Source organism: Syngnathus floridae, chromosome 7, assembly GCF_059516105.1.
Source record: "Syngnathus floridae isolate MCC-2025c chromosome 7, RoL_Sflo_1.0, whole genome shotgun sequence".
Lineage (NCBI taxonomy): Eukaryota > Metazoa > Chordata > Actinopteri > Syngnathiformes > Syngnathidae > Syngnathus > Syngnathus floridae.
The window spans coordinates 17,263,150-17,283,551 of NC_142419.1; the positions used below are offsets into that span (position 1 = coordinate 17,263,150).

General features: G+C 44.1%; 1 protein-coding gene across 1 annotated transcript; it reads left to right on the plus strand.

The window, feature by feature from the left end:
- The first annotated feature begins 47 nt into the window (after nucleotides 1–47).
- LOC148395707 (uncharacterized) lies at nucleotides 48–20,207 on the plus strand. Its single transcript, XM_088381854.1, has 16 exons — nucleotides 48–1,657; nucleotides 1,890–2,073; nucleotides 2,966–3,216; nucleotides 6,031–6,342; nucleotides 11,775–11,832; nucleotides 13,236–13,484; nucleotides 14,004–14,064; nucleotides 14,334–14,464; nucleotides 14,978–15,097; nucleotides 15,529–15,642; nucleotides 16,720–16,833; nucleotides 18,109–18,222; nucleotides 18,333–18,379; nucleotides 18,450–18,626; nucleotides 18,698–18,848; nucleotides 18,930–20,207. Exons 3-16 carry the CDS (start codon nucleotides 3,106–3,108, stop codon nucleotides 19,385–19,387), a joined length of 2,217 nt encoding a protein of 738 aa, XP_088237980.1. The 5' UTR covers nucleotides 48–1,657; nucleotides 1,890–2,073; nucleotides 2,966–3,105; the 3' UTR covers nucleotides 19,388–20,207.
- Nucleotides 20,208–20,402: the final 195 nt, after the last annotated feature.

The following is a 20,402-nucleotide window of genomic DNA, read 5'->3' on the forward strand; positions in this document are numbered from 1 at the left end:
CCAGCAGATGGCGCTGTTGTTGTGGTTATTGCATTAAGTGTGACCGAAGGCAACCTCCCATTGAAGGTAAGCAAGTAATACTGATAAATTCATGAATGAGTCACATTTATTGCAAGCAATAGTGACGTCACCACACATTCTTCACAATATGGTGAATATTTACCCAAATCAACTTCAGGTTGATGAAAACAGCTTTCTTGGCACAACATTTCACCTCCAATTAATTATGCAAAGAAGACTGGGGGTCGATCAGAGGGCCATGGGCACTTTTAGGTGAATATCTAATTGACTCCATCTCTTAATGATGTTTAACAGCCACTTGTGCTCACAATGGTGGGCCCAATTAGTAAATGCCCAATTCTTGTTTGCCCACCGTATCCTCTCTGGTCTTGGCTTATTGTGTTCTGTAATTATGTGCTGAGTAGATTCAGTGTGAGTTTGGCTTAATTTGGACTCACTATGTGTCTACAAACACACACACACACACACACAGTCACAGGGAGGGAGGCCCCCCCTGTTGTGGACTTAAACTGTGCCCTGAGTTATTGTCTTTAGGTCGCCTCGACTGCGTTCGCACAAATGCGCATTCTTCCGTCACTTTCCCAAGCCCTTCCACACTCCCTTATTTTGCCTTGAGAAAGCGTTGACCTTCGCCACCAGGGCGCCACATGTGTGTGTCTGTGTGTGTGTTTCATGCTCCTGGCAACATGCCGAGCGCCTTCCTACTCACCAGCACAGTGTTCTTACAGTTGCAGGAACTGAAAAGACGACTTATCTGTCGGCTCGCATGTGTGGGAGGGTGTTGACGTCACTCGGCAGTCGAATAAAAAGACAGCGCGAGAGATCTCCCCGAAGACCGACCCGCGACATTTTCCAGACTGTATCTTTGTCGATCTGCTTCCTTTCCGATACGTTTGTTTGTTATATTTGGAGATTCTTGCTTGCGTATGGCATCGTTTTTTGATGTCGATGTCACACCCGCATGGAATGTGTGTTGATTCATTCAATCAAGAGATTGGGAAACTTGAAGTAACTCACCATGCGATAGGATCGCCATACCGGATAGTATCTTCATACTTTATAGCAATTCCAATCCTAATAGTCATAAATCAGGGGTTCTCAATCTGTGGATGGAGACCCAAAAGTGGACCGATTAATTTTGGGTGGGTCGGGTAAAAAATACATACTGTATAGCAATTCCAATCCGAATAGTCATAAATTAGGGGTTCTCAACCTGTGGATCGGGACCCAAAAGTGGACCGATTCATTTTGGGTAGGTCGGGTAAAAAAACTTTTGAGAGTTTGAGGTTGAGACCTGCATTCATTTGTAAGGTGGATGGAGGAGATGCATTTAATTTTTTCCCCCAAGCTCTTGTTTAGTCATTTTTATTAACTTCCGCAGGTGAGCTATGGAGAGCTATGGAGCACAGACTTGGTCCTATCATGTCATTTCCTCTCTCGCCTTGGTTAAGAATTCATCTCGGACACCAAGGTCACGGCCCCTGCCATGCAAATGGAGGCCCCCCCGTTTCCTCAAGGGTCCCCTCTGTTCTGCAGTTGGTGGGGGGGCTTAACGGCGAGCGCCGGGGGCCGCGGAAACGCCAGCGGTTGTCAGGGAAGTTCTTGAGCAAGAAGACCACCATCGGCGATGAAGAAGGTACATTGTGTGGACACGTGTGGAAAACATGCCATGTGCATGAGCGCAGTACCCTGAAAATATTTTTCCTGCTGCCATCTTAAGAAAAAAAATTTCTGCTTGTCACTATATGTCACAAACATAGATAGATGAACAAAGATACATTGTCGTTTTTTTTTTAGGACATTTTATTTTTAAGATAAATTCAGTCAAGATCATGGTTTCACTAGATTTTTTTTTTTTTTTTTTACAGTTGCCTCCGAAGGTAAAAAGTAGCGATCGAGGAACGGATGAGAGAACGATGGGCAGAGCCGTATCAACATCCGTAATAGCCCCACGATGTCACCATGTCGGCCCCGAGCTTCTCCAATGCTGATTACAAGCATGAAAATGGAAAGCGAGAAGCAGCAGCCATTGGAAAGAGCGAGACAAAGCCGGTTAGTAACATACTTCATGGATGATGATGATGATGATGAGACTTCATCTCACAATAGCAGCTTGTAACCATGGTAACTAGCATGTAATTATGAGCAAGTTAAATAAGTGATGCAGCTCACCTTGAAATGCGATAGAAAATTGATACAGTTGATTATTGTAATTGATTTAGCTTGAGACACTAAAATGCAGTGATTGAATTGTTTTATCATTCAAATTAGAAAGGGGGCGGGGTTCAAATGGGGGGGGGGGGACAACACATGGGGCCCCTGAGGTCCAGCCGGTGTATTCCTGCTGCTAATTGGCCCACAGCAGAGCTTTTGACAAATAAGAGCATTGCGTAAAAAAGATTTTACGCGTGAATCATGTGGAGCGGCGCGCCTAAGTGACGCAAAGTTTGAGAGCAAAAAAGAGAAAGTGGAGCTTTTGTCAGGGGTGGAAATCTTCCGGACCGGCGCTGAAAGACGGATAGTCGCTGCTTCAGGACACACCCTCCGAGCGTTCTTTCTCTCTCTCTCTCTCTTTCTCTCTCTCCCTCATTGTTTGCCACATTGACTCGCCGCCAGGCTTCCTATGCGCTTGACAAATGACCAGCCGGCGCTTTTTTGCATGAGCGCACAAAGGGCAAAAAAAACTTTACACCAAGAAGAATTAAAAAATGGGCTAGAATCGGAAGATGTTCGATTGCTTCGGGGCTTGATTGATTTGCCTTGAAGAGAGACGGAGAGTGACCTAATTGGGATGAGAGTTCAAGTCCAGCGCGAGCCACCAGATTGGACCTTTAAAGCCGCTTAAAAGAGGAAGAAGAACCATAGCCGGTGTTGATTTTTTTTTTTTTTTTTTTTTTTTTTTTTGGGGTGGTGGTGCGTTTGCGGACGCTCACCGGCTTTCCAGAGGGACGCAGGTGTATGCACGGCGGGTGCAAATCAAAGCAGGGATGAAGTAAGTGGCCACTAGAAGGGGGTGTGAAAGATTCGGTTCGGAATAGGAGGAAGAGTGGAGGGGAGGTGGGCATCGCCGCCTCCGACACCGGCATGGAAGGCACAAGTCGGCCGGAGCTCAGAAGAGTCACCGCCGCGCACGCGGAGAGCCTCCACCTGGCGCGGGTTGTGATCTTCCTCGTCGCGCTCGTCATGCAACCACAGGTAAGCCGCCGATTAGGTGCTATTTCCAGCAACACTTCAAGCGCACCGCCCGTCTTTTAACGCACTTTGTCCCCCACATTTGCACGTTATTGGCGCTTTTTCTCATGCGTATTGTGCTGGCGGTTCTCCTTCAGTGGCGCTCTGCCCACCTGTTGTTCTGACTCAGGGAACCGAACTAATCCTGGTTTTACTACATGCATGGATGAAAACACCATGGGAATTGCTTTCTAGCGTTATACTGCACTATTTAAATCATTTTTTTTACGGCTCTCAAAGAATGGACTGTGGATTATCATTGCGCAATGTTTAGTATAAGCAGCCATTTGAAATTCCACTACATCAAGTGAAAAAAAAGAACCGGTTCGCTTAAAAGTAGGCTTAGAGAAGTTTGCAGTTACCTAACCAAGGCATTATTAATATCGTTTAACCAGATCAACAAAAGCGAGTGTTATATGTGTCAAATCACAATGTCAAAATAATCAACTGGCCGATGAGCTCATAGCCCTGCGGCTGCTTGACGCATCTTCTATTGTTAAGAACACACCTCCTTTGGTGTGTGTGTTACTCAAATGCATGTGTTGCTTTCTAGAGAGATTCATAAAAAAAAAAAAAAAAGGTGCTGTTGGGAACAATGAGTGCTGAGTTTATACTGTGCAGCTGTCAAGGACCTCATGATGCCTAGTTGTGATGTGAGGAAGCTGCTCCATGTATGCATGTGGATGTGTGCGTGAAACCTCAAGGCCACTGCCAAGAACACTCTGGAATGTGTCAATGCAGAATATTCCGGCATTTCTCTTTATCGCTGAGCAACAACGCGCTCCAATCGCTGCATTCTCGCAGTTGATGGGCGGATTGCAGGCGTTTTTGTTTTTAATTATATGACCCGAATGCAGCTGACAATATAGCAACAGAAGGTAGAGTACATTTTAGACCACCTAAAAGTAGGTCTAAGTTGTGGCGCAAGTAACAATTTTTTGGTGGATTTGATTGGAGAGCAGGCAGACAGATTGTGTATTTTGTATTTCATTCAGAAATATTACATCTACATGCATTGAACTCTGAATATCTATCGACATTGTTCACCAGGCCCAAAGTGTTGCTTTATTATAATTGCCGACCTTTACGACTGAAGTGGTTCACAATGCTAACTTTCATGCAGCTGGTGTAAGAACAAAGTTCCACTTTAATGGCCTCCCAGTCGGGATAGGCCGGATCTGCCACTTGGGAGACCAACACGCGAGTGTGGGTGGTTACAAGGAGTGGAGTCCCCTTTGACCTCCGAGTCCTATTCTTCAACATCTGGAAGAGATCCTGACTGGGTCAAACAGATGCTGTGCTATGACTGGTGGCTTTTGAATTTGGGTATTTATTTGCATGTTTTGAATGCTGTCATTTGGATAGCTAATTGTGTTCCGTGGTCCATTTCCAGTGACGGTTGCTTTCAGCCTCCAGTTCTTTCGCAACCCCGAACGGAACACGCAGGATAGAAAACGAACTAGTGGATTGGCGCTCCTGCAGAGATGACACGGCCCGGCATGTCTCTCTGCTCCGATTGAGCGCTGACATGCCGGAATGCCGCTAATGACTCGGACACGGACGGGAGAGTTGGAAGAAAAGGAGGATGCAGAGTGATGAGGCCACTGTATGGCCGCAAGCCTTTTGATGGAGATGAAATGGGGCAGGAGCGAGGTTATGTCGCTCTGCTCAGCTTCAGAATTGGACTTTAAAAGGAAAAGCGCAAACGCGCCTTACAATTCGAAAGACAAAATTAAAGAGTTTGAGGACATTGTCGGCAACGCCATTGTCCCCCCCGCAGTAGACAGCACACACACGAACGACCCTGCTGCTCTGAAATTCTCAGGGGGTCTTATTAAGTCTTGCCTGTGTGTGTGTGTCCTCCACCCATCTCGAGCTGGCAGAAAAGAAGAATGGTGAGGTGACAGTGGTGAAAGCCGAAGAAAGAGAAATGTCAGGAGCCGGTTCCCGTGTTGAGAAATAAGGAGGCAGCCTCCCTTAACTGAAGAGTCAAAACTATGAAGGGTGCGGGTGTGACACAGCCGAGAAGAAAAGGGAATATAATCGCAGGATTATGTTGAACGGCAGCCATTGCTGATGATGTCGTTAATTCAATTTATGTCCTGTTAGTGTTATTCCCTGGCTTTAGGCTGATAGAATTTTTTATTATTAAGTTTGGTCATGTGACGTTCGTAGTCCCTTAGACACTGCGGTGTCATTTGTGATAAAATGGCCGCCACTTGAGATGGATTAAAAAAAAAATGGGCGCATTTTATTACTTAATATTCCACAAATACATTATTAATCAGAATATAGTTTTTCAACTTACTGTAAATACAATTTTTGACAACAGTGATGCTAGTTTTGTTAGCCAATCCGAAGCATTTTACATTGCGTCTTAGCATTAAGCTAGCATACTGATTCAGATTGATTTTAGATACTTTGAAATAAAATATTAAAATATTGGTGTGATCGTCAACAATCCATTCGTAGACATACGATTGTATTTTATTTGATATCAACTCTATTCCCTGTTTACTGCAAATATCCACTTTTATGACATTGGTGTCACTTTCAGAACAGAATCTTTTCAAATGTAGCTAGCGCTCACTCATTTAAAATAATAGCTCTCTAGAAACATATCATTAATTAATTTTCTTGTCATATGCTGACAGTTTGAAGAACAGGCCTCTTTATAATTATTGTTATACATCGGGAACCTTCAAAGGAGAATGACACCAAAGTGCTTTGGGCTCATTAAGATGTCGAATAAAGGCGCTTTCTGTCTGTTGTCGTCAGGCGGTGCGCACGGTCGGGATGTTCGAGCTCCAGATCCGCCACTACCAGAACCCCAACGGACTCCTCCTGAACGGAAACTGCTGCGACATCCCGGTCGGCGGCGAACAACGTTGCTCATCCCGAGACCAGTGCGACACTTTTTTCCAAGCCTGCCTCAAGGAGTACCAAGCCCGAGTGGCCCCGACCGGAGCCTGCACCTTCGGCTCGGGCAGCACGGGGATCCTGGGAGGAAATTCCCAATCGCTCCACCGCCGTGGAGGAGATGATGGGACTAATGGACTCATTGTCATTCCCTTCAAATACGCCTGGCCAGTAAGTACAGAGCTTGGTTATCTGCGGGGGGTTACCACGGTAACGGGCCTAAGCTTCAAGCACAACAATACACTCAAACAAGGCTGGCTGGAATAACAATGACCCTCAGAGACAGAGTTCAGATTCCTTTTCTTTCCCTCCCTGCCAAGCGGGGCCGGGCGACAAAGGCTTTATCACTCGATCTGCTCGGGGGGAAATTCCCTTTTAAACCGAGCCACCACGCTGCTCAGGTCCATCGCGCTTAATTGACTCACAATGGGGATCGGTTTTGACTCCCGCCTTGTAAAACAGCAGTCCGTGTTGGAAATATTTACAATGTCAATTAATTTGGGGATGGACTGCACATACAAGTTCTCACTGAGTTAAAAGTTGAGGTACTTGATAAAAAGACAATACCGCTCGGGGTAGAATCGACCCGTCCAACTGCTGACTTTTAGGTTTGGTGTTCATCTAAGCAGAGTCATGAATCTTCCATTAGCAGCTCAGTAGTTGGAACCTGGAAATGTATTGATTCTAGCTTTTAATCAAAACACACCCAGGCCCGCAAAAATGCAAATAAATATTCCCCTCAATCCATCTTTGCATTCACTCAGCGTTGTAACTTTTTCTCCTTTGAATCACATCCGTCCGATTCGCCGATTGATGATCCTCGTTAGCGTGCCTTGATTGCATTGTGCATCACCCCTGTGTGTGTTTTTTCCTTTGTGCCTAATTATTTGAGATCGGTTAGATGTGACACAACGTGGAAGTGGCCGGGTGGGTTTGTCGGGCCGGGAATGTGACCCCCCCCCTCCACCCCCGCCACCGGGGTGAGTAAGCTCATTGTGAGGAAAGGTGAGCTCCCTCACTCCTCTTCATGAGAAACGTAATTGTCGCTTTGTATTTGGATCTTATTAGCGCTTTGTAGTTTTGATTTCCTCTTGGTAGCGACATCCTTTTTCTAATTAGCACATATCCTGTTTATGTTTTGTAATTAGCGACTTATTAGCTAATCACTTTGTTTTCAAATCTTCTCCCAGCATTGCTGTTGCAGTCCAATTTGAGATAAAAAAAAAAAATTGTTTGCCGCCATGATACTGAGTACTTGTGCTAATATTTGTCGACTTTTTAGCTCTGAAAGCAAACAGCGCTAATGTGACCTAGCAAGATGGAGGTGGGCTTGTCATGGTGCCTTGTCGCTGTGATCATGTGAAGCCAACCAAGGCAAACCAGAAGAGAGGCGCTTTCTTTCCCTCTGCCGAGTCTCTCTTTCACTCTTTTGTGCTCTAATTGACTCTCCCACGCTGCCTCGCCGCATACCTGCGTGTACGCTGATACCCTGGCGTGCACACACACACTCCTGTTTGCCCCCCCCCCCCCCCACGGACGCGCCCTACCTGAGAGCTCATGAAACGATTGTTCACATCAGTCGAGAGGAGACTGAGAAAGTTAATTCCCTTGAGGAGTTGTGTGCTAAAGAGATAACTGAACTGTCACCCAATCATCTCAAAGGAAAACTTTCCAAATGATTTAATTAGTGTGCAAATTGGATTTTGTCGCCAATGAAATAAGACAAAGGAGGTCGCCGCGAAATCAACCGCTACCTCTGTCGGTGTCACAGAAGTAATATCTTCCACAGGTGTAATTACAGACCGTGTTTTCCTTTCACCGCCAACTGATCGACTTCTCGCGAAATCTTCTCGGCTCTTCGTATGGCTTCAACCCCGTAGTGGTGTTGAGCGACTTTATTATTGTTGTCCCTTCGGATTAGACAGCGTTGCAATCGGTCTGTTTGCTCGCTTGTGGGGCGGATCTCGGATCTCATGTCGGCTCTCATTTGGAATTGGTGCACTGTAAAATAAATAAGAATAAAAAAATAAAAAAATATATTTGTATAAATGAATATATTTGTAGAAATAAATCTATATAAATACATGATTAAATGTATTTTATAAATGACTACATTTGATAAATGCATATTTTAAAATAAATAAATATAAAAAATGAAAAAATAGAGAAATAAATAAATAGAGAAATGAATAAATAAATTAATTAATTAAAAAATAAAAATAAATAAATAAGCAACTGGGAATAGAGGCACATAAATGTCACTTTTTACAGGCAGTGTGATTTGTACCCTGGGACAACACAACCCCCACCCCTCCCACACAGTTTTTCAGACAACCTGCCCCCCCCCCCCCCTCCCAGTCTATCCTCACTAATGCTCCCTCCTAAAAGTGCCTGAGTGGATGTGAAGCGACTAGACTAGACAAGGTAATTTCCTGCGGAAGTTTCCAGGGAGAAGTGGCAAGGGGGGGGCTTTGGGCGAGACATGGGCATTTGGTTGGGGAGGGGGGGGGCTGATCAGGATGGGAAGGGTGGAGAAGGATGCCCTGCAGAGGAGATGAGGGAGGCACAGGTGTTTCTGGGTGGGATCCACTGGACTGTCACAATAGCATTGGAACCCTAAAATTAGAGGGGTGGGGGTCACATGGAACGGGTGTGTTTGTTTTCCTCACCTGATGGGGCCGGAATGTCAGCCTCCACTTGATGATACTCGATTAATATTTTAGAAACCATCAGCCGTGAAGCCATGTCTCTATTTCAAGAGCAAAAAAGTCACAAAGAGAAGACATTGATTTTCTTTTCTCTTTGCTGCTGTAAGCAAAAAATCCATCAAGGCGACAACAATCGTGTCCTGCGGGAGTGAGCTTTTGTGCTTTTTATGTCCTTTACCGTGACACTCTCGGTGGCCTGATAGGTTTGGGTTTTATTTTAGTTCAACGAAGTGGAAATCGATTCAGCTTTTTGAGACAAACGTGCTGGATGGAGAGACAAAAAAAAAATGGAAAACAGTTGTGTGCATGGCAGATAACCGTGACCAGCCTTCATACGCAGCCCTTCAATCACACTCTGTATGTCAAATCTGAATTTATGCTGTCAGAATAATAATGGCCGTTCCACTAATTTGGCGTGCTGGCGAAGCGTGCGCCGTCCGATCCGACTCGGGCAAGGCCGCTGTCATGACAACAGTGTGTGTGTGCGTTTGCATATGTGTGAGCTCGTAATTGCCTTGGACCTCCCTCCTCACGTTCCGAGTGAGAGTTGGCAGGTCCATGAAAACACAGCTGCATATTTTCACGCTCGCGAGAAAGTTGCGCGTCTTCTACACGGTGTGCACGTTTAATTGTCAATTAGCCTCCTTCTTTAACGTGCTCGCTACGTGCTAATGTGCTAAACGTCGATGATGTTGAGGCCTATACTTGATGCTCTTGCAGTAATTCAAAGCCACCGGAGCCTTAAACGAGGAATCTAATCAACCGCTGCTTAAATGAATCCATAATGCAGAAACACGCCCGTGGCTCATTGTTTTGTCGTAGCGTGGAAATAATTTGCAGTTGTTGTCACATATTTAAATCCAACTTCCGAATTCTCATCAATTCAATACAATCTATTGTGGCCGTTTTGAGCTACCAAATACGCTTCCCCATATATTATCATTTGTCCGCCATTTTGTCATGTCCAATCGATTGTTCTTGCACCGATTCTTCCAAATATAGCGATAATATTTTCGGTTCATATCAGTAGTACCTGCGATAATGCAGTTAGAGCGCTCCATCAATGGTCTCTATTGTTGCATGATTTATTTCTTGCTGTCAAATTGTCTGATTGTGTGTGTGTGTTGCATGAAGTGGACATGCGTTGTGAAGGGAAATTCCTCTCTCAGGGTTGGGAGTTCTTCCTGTGGCAGAGCTGTGTTTGTACAGCCTGGCTTTGTCGGGATATCCTACCCGGCCCATGTCTGAGCCGCATGCAGGGGGGGGAGAGGGGGATGCTTTAATGCTGGGAAGAGTTAGTAGTAGAGCAGTAGATGTCAGGTTTATGAGGAGCCTTCTCAGATCTTCATTAAATGTGAATTTGGCCCGTCGTCAATAAAGGCTTCAATGTGAGACGTCTGCACCGGGCGCCGTGATCCGTCTTTTAGCTTTAGCCTCGGGGGAAAAGCTAACTTCTAATTGTCTGCTATTTGATTTGAAAATCCCTCATGTGTCTAGCCTCCATGAGAAGACTCTGATCTCGATAGGAGACATGGCGAGAAAGTTCAAATCCAGGTCTGGATGGTTTTGTGTGATGTCACATCACCAGTTGGGATTCCACCGGATTTTCTCGATAGTTCTGTTGCCCGCTTTGTGCTCCACGTTGTTGTTTTTGGAACATTTTATTCTTCTCTCCCTCGTTAATGCCCCCAATGACGTCGTACGGCAGTGGCCCGCTTGTGTGTTTTTTGTAAAGGCGCTCAGGAAGCGCTCGCTAACCTTTTCTATTCTCTTATCAGCGCTCGTCGGGACTCATAGTTAGCGTGACCTCTGCGGAGGTTCCAAACTTAGTAAAAAAAAAAAAAACTTCCCCAGACGCGCCTTTCCTGGAGAAATGACATCATCCCGACGACACATCAAATTGTTCTCCACATATTTTCGACATGCTTTGTCCACATTTCTCAATCAATTCAACTTTCAAATACTTCCAAACACGGCTGCTATTTATTTCCAGCACCAGTCAATCGATTTCGTGTGAATGAAATGACATCATGACATCATTTTTCAAGACCCCTTTTACCCTCGGCTATTTATTCATGATATTCCACCTTGTGGCTCTCGCAGCTCTAAATTGAAAATAATGAATTTTAATGTGTCAGTGAGCTTTCTGCTCTCTTGCCCTTAATGAACTGCTAGCCTGCGCATCTCATTAGCACCGTGCCTTCCAATCTTTGCGTGTTCGTGGGCGTTTTATCTGATCGACTGTCTTTTCACTCTCTAATCTTTCCACTCTCTGATATCTCCAAGTGTTTGTTTCCTCCCTCTGACCTCTTTTGTTCTCCTCATTCATCACATATCTCAACAGGTGATTCCATCTAGTGTGGCGCCAAAGCACCGTCTGTACCCGAAATATATCTTTTTTAAATTTCATATTCCTATCAAAGAAATATAAATAACTGTTAGATTTGTTGTTGTTTGAATCTAGCAAGGTCTCCCGCAGCAATTTTCACCTCCCCCGGCCGCCCATTTCGCACCTTCCCATATCTCCTTCACCTCCATACAATCTTCTCACAATAACAACGAGACCATAGCAAAGCGCTGCGGGCGACGACAACCGCGGAATAATAACAAATGTTGGGTTTGAGGCTTTTGCGATATGCTCGCCTTGTGTGTGGCATGAATGTATTCATCAGAAAAGAACGTGTGGCCTCTCTTATCTCTAATGGGTGATAAACCCCTCCGAGCTCCATGTCAACCAATACGAGGTGGAGCTGCTATCTCCAAATACAGCTGTGAATTTTAAATTTATGAAATTTGACTTGCTTTATGTGAGTCTAAATGGGATTAACCAATAAACCCAGCAAGCACAGTTTGGAAAATGCTAAAATGTAATTTGGTGTGTTTTCTCTCTTACAGAAATCATTTTCTTTGGTTTTGGAGGCTCAGGATGATGACAACAACACATCACCAGCAGGTGCAGTACAAATTGTTTTACTGTGTTTATTTATTTATGCACGTAGGGATGAGAGCGGCTGATTTTCATATCATTTGAGTCCATGCCAAAGCGGATAAAATGAGACAATTTGGGCAAACATGATTGTGAGATCTTATTGTCACAACAAATAGCCCAATTTGGACTAAGAAATGATGACATATACACAACCCATAATTTGTTGTCATCATTTTCAGTTGAAGTCCGTTATTTATTTTCGTGCCACAGGGAACAACTTTGGTGCCTGTTCTGGAAAAAAAATCTGAGGTCTATTCAGCTCTTGTAGTCGATCTCATTACGTTGTGGCCACTGTTTATAGCCACCACTGTAATGAGGTGCATGTGTGCTTGTGAGAAATGTGCCTCAATTTTTTTTTTTTGTGTCTCTCTTGTCTCTGATCACACAAGGTTAGGAGGGCTCGCTTTTCATTTCCTGCTCATCTGCCTTGTTGTTTCTCCTCCTAATCGAGAAAAGCTGCATGACAGTCAACATGAGCTCCATATATAGTATATAGTATGTATATCTAATAAATAAAAATAGACATATATTATAAATAATATATTTATAATCTAAGAAATATATAAATATATATATTTATTTATATTTTATACTTTTATATAAATATATCATTATAAATAAATATATATAATTATAAATAAATAAAGATATACATATGTATATATATATTTTTTTCCCCCCTGTCATGCCATATATATATATATATATATATATATATATATACATTTTTTTGCACTCCTGTCATGCCTCGACTTTCATCCCACCATCCTCCTCCTCTTCCTCATGGTGCCGGCGGATGAGCCCAAAAAGATAGCGGAGATAATGAGCGGTAGCTCTGCGCTTCCTTCACCGTTCTTCCCCCGTCTTCTCCTTGTCATTATCGTCCAGTTCCATCTCGGCTCCTGACAGCTCCCTACTCTGCCACTGAAGCTATTCTGCCATCTCGCAGCCGACCTAACACGGGGCGGGGTGGGGCGGGGCGGTCCTGCCTGGCTTGCAGGACTGGCGTTTAATCAAAACGGATTACTGGCTGTACCCCTTCCAAATGCCCTTTACAGTATATAGTGAAAAAGCATTAAGTAGTACCTAGAGGACGCAATGACTTTGAATAAGATAGCACTAGTGTTATTATTCTATTTAAATTGGGTTCAACTTTTCATCACTTGCGATTTAATAAGCAGCTCAAAGTCAAGTGGACAATGTCAGAACAAGCCGCACTGAACTTCATTACAGTAAACTGCTCGTTAGCTAGAGTTAGTTTATAGCCTCATCATTTTTACTTTTAATTGACACTGTCAATTGTTTTTGAATGTTTAAAAAATATGTGAAAGATTAAAGAGTTTTTTTTTCTTCTACTGCTCCCTCAGATCAGCTGATTGAGCGTGTTCTTCTCTCCTCCATGTTGAATCCTGGAGAGCAGTGGCAGGCGTATCGCCATCATGGCCGCTCCTTCAGCCTGGAGTATCGTTTGCGCTTTCGCTGCGACTCCAACTACTACGGGCCTTTCTGCAATAAGTTCTGCCGAGCCCGTGATGACTTTGTCGGGCACTTCAACTGCGACCCCAACGGCTCCAAGGTCTGCATGGAAGGCTGGACGGGACCTGAGTGCAAAGAAGGTCAGGTGCTAGATTGTTTAAAAATAAAAATTCCCTAAACTAACCCATACCAGCAGGCGGTCAAAATGGGGTTCCCCCCTCATAAAACAACTCCCGATAGTCCATTTGGATTTGAATGGTTCATTCTCCACCTGTGCATGTGACTCCACAGCTGGAGATGAACTCTGTGACCACCAAGCATTTGCTTCTGTGGTCCAAACGAAATGCAGGAAACACAAATGGAAACCGTGAAAAAAAAAAAAAAAGTTAGTTTTAGGACATCCTGCAGCCATTAGCACCCCCGCCCTCGCCTCGCCTCATCACGCTTCCTTCTCAGCAGGTTGCTGATTGGAGGAAGTTTAAAAAATTACCTCGGGTGACTTAATTGTGATGAATTGAAGGGTGGGGGTCTGTGTTATACTGCCTCCTGGTGGCCACGGTGCAAATACCAGAGTGAGCAGCACAATGTCCATTGAAGTGAAGCAAAAAAATGCCTTTTTTTTTTTTATTTATAATTGTATTTTTGATGTGTTTTTGCAGCCGTGTGCAGGCAAGGCTGTCACCAGGCCCACGGCTCATGCACCGAACCTGGGCAATGCACGTGAGTGTCTCACAGCCACCAGCCAACACAAAAGCTTCATTTGAATTCTACCTTAATAATTCTCAGAATGCTGTTTTTTTACTTTATGTCACTATTTTGGATGAATTAGATGCAGGTCAGGTCAGAAAGCATCGTAATGAACCTTGTTTTGCATTTATTGTGGTTTTTCTTTGCGAGGAATTTGTTTTCCTTTGTCCGAGAAGCGTCTCATTATGCGGAATGTACCGAGAGAATATAAACATGTTTTTCTTCTCCCGTCTTCGACTTAGCTGTCACTACGGCTGGACGGGGTCTCTGTGTGACCAGTGTGTGACGTTCCCCGGTTGTGTGTATGGCAGCTGCACTGAACCCTGGCAGTGTGTGTGCGACGTCAACTGGGGAGGTCTGCTGTGTGATAAAGGTACATGGATGGATGGCTGGATGGATGGATGGATGGATGGATGGATGGATGGATGGAACCTTACCCATCGATGTTCTCTCAAGCGTTTCTCTTCTCCATGAGATAACCTCCCCCACCTACTAAGAAGTTTCACCTCGCTCTCCCTTTCCCAGCTTTTTTTTTTTTACAAAGATGATCCCAGGAGACGCCTCCTCCCACCGTGGTGTGGGAGGGGGAATTCGGGACCCCGGCCCCTCTGCCCGTGGGACGTTCCATTGTGCAGAGGGAAAGGCGATAGCCTTGGGTACGGCCATTGTGAGCCTGTAACTGTAGGCGGGGTCTTTACGCAGGTGAAGACAAAAGTGATGGAGATCACTGAGCAAATGTGTGTGTGTGGTTATTTGCATTTTGGATAATGCATTTTTCTTTCTGGAAAGAATTGAAGGCACTTTACAACGTGGGTAACATCGAAGCAGGTTAATGATATTACATTGTGCCACCTAAATGAAACAAACCATTGTGTGTGTGTCTCAGACCTGAACTATTGCGGGACTCACCAACCTTGCATGAACGGCGGCACCTGTACCAACACGGAGCCCGACGAGTACCAGTGCGAGTGCCAGGAAGGTTTTAGTGGGCGCAACTGTGACATTGGTAGGTGAAATTTAATTAATGGTACAATTTTGAGTGATGTTCTCGCTGCAGGTTAAAGAACTGTTCATGATTTTTTTTTTGCCTCGCCTAAAAGTGAAAGCATAATGCTGGCTGGCACCACCATGTTCTTTCGGTGATGTTTGCCCTAAACACCGAATTTGGATTTGCCAAATGAGCCAAAACATTCACCCTGAATAAAATAAAATAAAATAAAATAAAATTAAATTAAATTAAATTAAATTAAATTAAATTAAATTAAATTAAATTAAATCATCCTGCTGAGACCATATTAGATACCTGTATGAAGTACCCTGTGAGTATATAACAATTTACAACACTGCTTGGTCTAATCTGCCAGTTTATATACAACTTCCCCCCGAGGGACTAATAAAGGCCTTGTTCGTTGTCTGCTTCCTCTTTCCTCCCGCCAGTTGAACACGCGTGCGTGTCGTCGCCGTGTGCGAACGGCGCCACCTGTGTGGAGGACTCCACGGGCTTCAGCTGCGTCTGCGCCCAAGGTTGGACCGGGCAGACCTGCGCAAACGGTAAATGGCTACGCCTATATATATATATATATAATTTTTAGAACAAAGATGCTTTCCTCCACTATCCCTTCACACCTCATAAACTCCATGTCTGTGCCGTGAAGCGAGAATAAAGGTCAAGAATGTTTTGGTGGAGTAACAAGCAAGCTGTCACGGCTTGATCACGCGTGGGTATGTGCGTCATATAAATGAGCGTGTGTATGCGAGTGTGTAGGTGAAGTGCAGACCAGATTGGGCCGTTTGGGTTATTGTACGTCAGAGCTGAGACTGTAAACAAGCTGCGTCCCTGATGTTCCTCGCCATCAGGATTTGCCGGCGTGTATACACAACAAGATGTATTTTTTTATTGTTATTATTATGATAGGAGTGAGACAAGGAGACGAACAAGAGGGCGTTTAGTTTTGCTTTTGTTTGTTGTTTGAGTTACTCCAAAGCAGCTTAGACGCGGGTTATATTTACGAACAAAATTAATTAAATTCCTTGTTTGTTTGGAATTGGCTGTTTGTTTGTCCGAGTAGCGTCTGGCCTTTTTTGATGCAGTTGCGTTTAGGTTCGTGGAAAGTACTAGTTGCTGGGTTATATAATGTAAATAAAAGGTTAAGAGGAGTACAGGAAGGCCTTTATTAGATAGTTAAGTAAAAAAAGCTTAGTGTTGACACTTTCTTTGTAATGACCATTACTGCCATCTGCAGGACTGGAGTGGAACCCTTCATGAAACGAGAGAGACGTTCGAGTTTTTCAATATTTTCTTTGTTAATTCCCGTTTGAGATAAGTGGAAGAAGACCTTTTAACCCCTGCCCATCTTCTTCCCCCATTGACTTCAACACACTCCCTCCTCCTCCTCCTCCTCCTCTCTGACTGTGGAGGATGAGAAAATGGTGCGCCACCGATGATTGCATTTATCACTGTTTGCACAGAAACCACAGCAGCGGAAAATATTTAAAGCCCCTGAAGCGTCGGCATGCCAGTGCTGCATGGTTCCTAATCGTGCATCCACATGCTTGCATTGCACGTGCTACACACACAAACACGATGCACACATTCGCCGACGGTTCACGGACATTTTGTCGTTGCAGCGCTGAGGCAGTGCGACCGAAGTCCTTGTGGACCAGGCGCAACTTGCCAAGAGACTGCGAGAGGTTACCAATGCCTCTGCCCGCCGGGATGGAGTGGCAGAACGTGCCAGCTAGGTCAGTGGGTCAATATTAAATCCCTTTGCAGGCAAGTAGCCATCTTTGCAATGCGGTCACGATTCTTCTTACAAGGGCAGTCAAACTATAATATATATATGTGTATAAATATATATATATATATTTTTTAAATTATTATTTTATTATTTATATTATTTTATTTTCCTATCACGCTTAAAAATCTGCATTAATTAATAAATCAAAACAAAGAAAAAAAGTTCTTTTTAATGATTAGTTTTGACTCATGACTGTATACAGAAAAATCACAAACGTAAAATATGCGAACCGTGAAAGTGCATCACGGCTATAATTACGTTCGGCAACTTTAAAGTTGTGATGACCTTTAGATGAACTCACGCTTGATGTGAGAACAACTCATTACCGAGCCTCGGGGCCTCCTCGCGTTCATTTCAACATGGAGCAACCGTCTCCGATTCCTTCATTTATCGTTGCTAATTACACGTTAAATGAGACCTGCGCCGCAAACAGCCAGTAAAACAGCATTTCAACGAGGGCTACGTGATCAAATCTTCCCCTTTGAGGTGAGCTGTTCATCTTGGAGCGAGCCTTCAGGGTTGCATTCTCACACAATGTTGCGTTCATTTACACTGACAAGCATGTTCCTCCGGGCTTTTGTGTGTTGGATGTTTCTCACATTTTGAATCCACTCACTAGCAGCCCGGGGATTGGAAACATAACCATTTTTCACGGTTATGGACCCTCCTACTCAAGTGTGTTAAATTGATACATAACTCTGACATTTGATAATCCCCCGTAGCATCACACACTTTGTAATACACACACGTCAAGTGATAAATGACCTGAGCTCATTCTGTAGGTGGACCAGTGGTGTTTTTATGAGAGAGGAACTCATAGGACAGAGAATTTAGCACTCGTTGCTAAGCTACTTACCAGGAAGTAGCCTGGTGTCATTTTGTTTTATTAATTTATATGTGAATTAATGTAATAAAAATATTTATTTTAAGCTAGCTTTTTATTATGCTAAATGCCACTTTTGTTCAACCTATTCAATTGAGTTCATCTCTGTGCCTTCTTTATCACGTCAGAGTGCGTCATCTGTTCTATGTCACAAAGATCGGGACACTTTCCTCGTCGTCATTTGTACAATTTACCCAAAAGGTTTTGTTGTCAATCCGAAAACAAATTACTCTGTCGCCATCACAGCAGCGATTGAAAGTTGATTGAATAATGTTCCATTTGCCCGCACGCGGTATCATAATGCATGACGACAGATTGAATCTTTTCTCCCTTTAGACGCCGATGAGTGTGAAATGAAAATATGCGTCCATGCCCGCTTTTGCCGCAATCTGATTGGTGGATACCTGTGTGACTGTCTTCCTGGATGGATGGGGTCAAAATGTGACATCAGTGAGTGTGGCATTTATCCACTTCACAGCAAAAAGCCGACATTTTCTTTCGTGTAAATCATTTGTAAATAAATTTGCATTCATATGACTATTTTTTTCAAAATCTATTAGGGAACAGCAGCTGCCAGAGCGTGTGCCTCAATGGCGGACATTGTGAGGTGAGTTTGTACATTTCTTGGAATAATTGCATTTATGTCCGCAAACTGAACTGTAAAACAACTCGTGTAGGACCAGATGTCAGGATCCAGATGTTTGTGCCCGCCTGGCTTCTCTGGAAAATACTGCCAAATTCCCCTTGGTCCTTGTGATAGCGCCCCCTGTCTGCATGGAGGTCAATGCACGGAGAAGGATGAACGCACTGTCGCCTGTGACTGCCCTTTTGGGTATTCTGGAATCTTCTGTGAGGTAAGTTGAGCTTTACTTTTTTTTCTTAAAGGATTCTAATCATCTCGTACTGTCATTTTTTTATTTATCAGACTGCACTGGACGTGTGCAACCCCAACCCCTGCCCGCAGGGGATGCCCTGTCACAACATCGATGGCAGGTACATGTGTGCCTGTCCTGAGGGTTACCATGGAAACGAGTGCCTCACCCTCAAAAGCCCTTGTTTTGGCTCTCAATGTCCAGGTAAGATGGAAGAGAAATTCACAAAATGTTTTCTGTCATGCTGTTTTTAGCACGATTGATATTTTTTGTCGCCCCCTACAGGTGCCATGTCAGACACACAAGGTGGCATCAGCTTTTATATGATCCTGTTGGGCGTCTTAGCATTGGTGCTAGTGTGCGGCTGCACCGCGTGTGCCTTGGTCCTGTCGCACTTGCAGCACAAGCGGAAAAAGCAGCAAGCCGTCCCGCCGGAGGAGGACACCATCAACAACCAGAGGGAGTACGTCAACCTCATCCGAAATTTGGACCACTTGGTCCCCCCGCCCCTCCCGCCTCCCGCCGTGCCTCTGGTCCAGTCGCCGCCCGGCACGACCGCCGCCGCCGTTAGCCCGCACTGCTACGAGGAAATCGAGCTGACTCTCCCTCCCTCCCCGGCCCCCTCGCACTCGTCGTCCCCTGCGCTGAAGCAGGCCCACGTCCCAAAACTGGATATTTCCAACCGGGAGCGGGAGAAGCTAAACCGCTTCCACTGCACAGAAAACCACGAGCTCCAAGTGTGACCCTTGAACTCTGAGGCTTATTTTATTCTGCATACTTTGCACTCTCTCGCTCACAGGGTCCACATTTCTTGTTTGGCCTATCATGTCGTTGAAGCTCTTCAGATGACCTAAAGTTCCAAGAACTTTTAGTACTGGGTACTTGGTAGTTCCGGTGCTATGACAGACTTGGTTTGAAGAAGAAGATTATGGAGATGTTATCAACAGTATGTGGTGTGTTGTATTGGTCACCGTGAGTCTGATTTGCCATCGTAAATATTGAACCGATTTATCAAAGATAACCCGAAAAAAAAAAAAAGATTTTAATTGTAAAAGCAAAAATGCTCAAGTTCACCACCATGATTATATTGGTCAGTATATGAGATGAAAAAGAATAAAAGTTCGCCATAGTGACCTCTGAGTGCCTGAAACTGTCACAATAATTCAGGCCAAAATCGAAGCGGGCCATCGAATGAATGGATGATTATTTAAAGTCCAACTGGATGAATGTGAGATTATTTAAAGTAGCCAGCGTGCACGTTTTCTTCTATTTACAAGAAGGAAGCTTCATTCCCAACACTCAATTCCTGGACTCAAAACGTTTGTGTGTGAAAGACTGTACAATATACAAAAGTCGTGCTTTAAGGCCTCACAAATAATTTTTTAAAAGCATACACTGTTGCCTGTGTTGTTTCTGTGACGCTACCTTTTTTTCATTCTGCCTGTAAGATAGTTTGTACATAACTATATTGTAAATATTGATGCCTCCGTGGTTCAGTCTGAGAGTATCACTCTTGTTGTTTTACTGGCGTTCTGTAATAAAAGTGCATTTAACAGTTTGAAATATTTCATTCACTTTTGCCAACACCTGAGCACCCTCTATTGACTGGCTGTGAAAAAATAGATGAGATACAAAACTACTAATGAATTTTTTACTGAAAATTGGACGACATTGGTCCAAAAAAAATCTTGACATTTTTTTTTCATCAGAGATTCAAGTCCGATTCAGAATCTGCTTTTGTTTTCGCACTTGCAGATA

Coding starts and splice junctions, on each gene's coding strand:
- LOC148395707 (XM_088381854.1), top strand. CDS start 3,106: ATGGAAGGCACAAGTCGGCCGGAGCTCAGAAGAGTCACCGCCGCGCAC. Junction 3,217..6,030: donor CGCTCGTCATGCAACCACAG/GTAAGCCGCCGA, acceptor TGTTGTCGTCAG/GCGGTGCGCACGGTCGGGAT. Junction 14,065..14,333: donor ACCGAACCTGGGCAATGCAC/GTGAGTGTCTCA, acceptor TCTTCGACTTAG/CTGTCACTACGGCTGGACGG.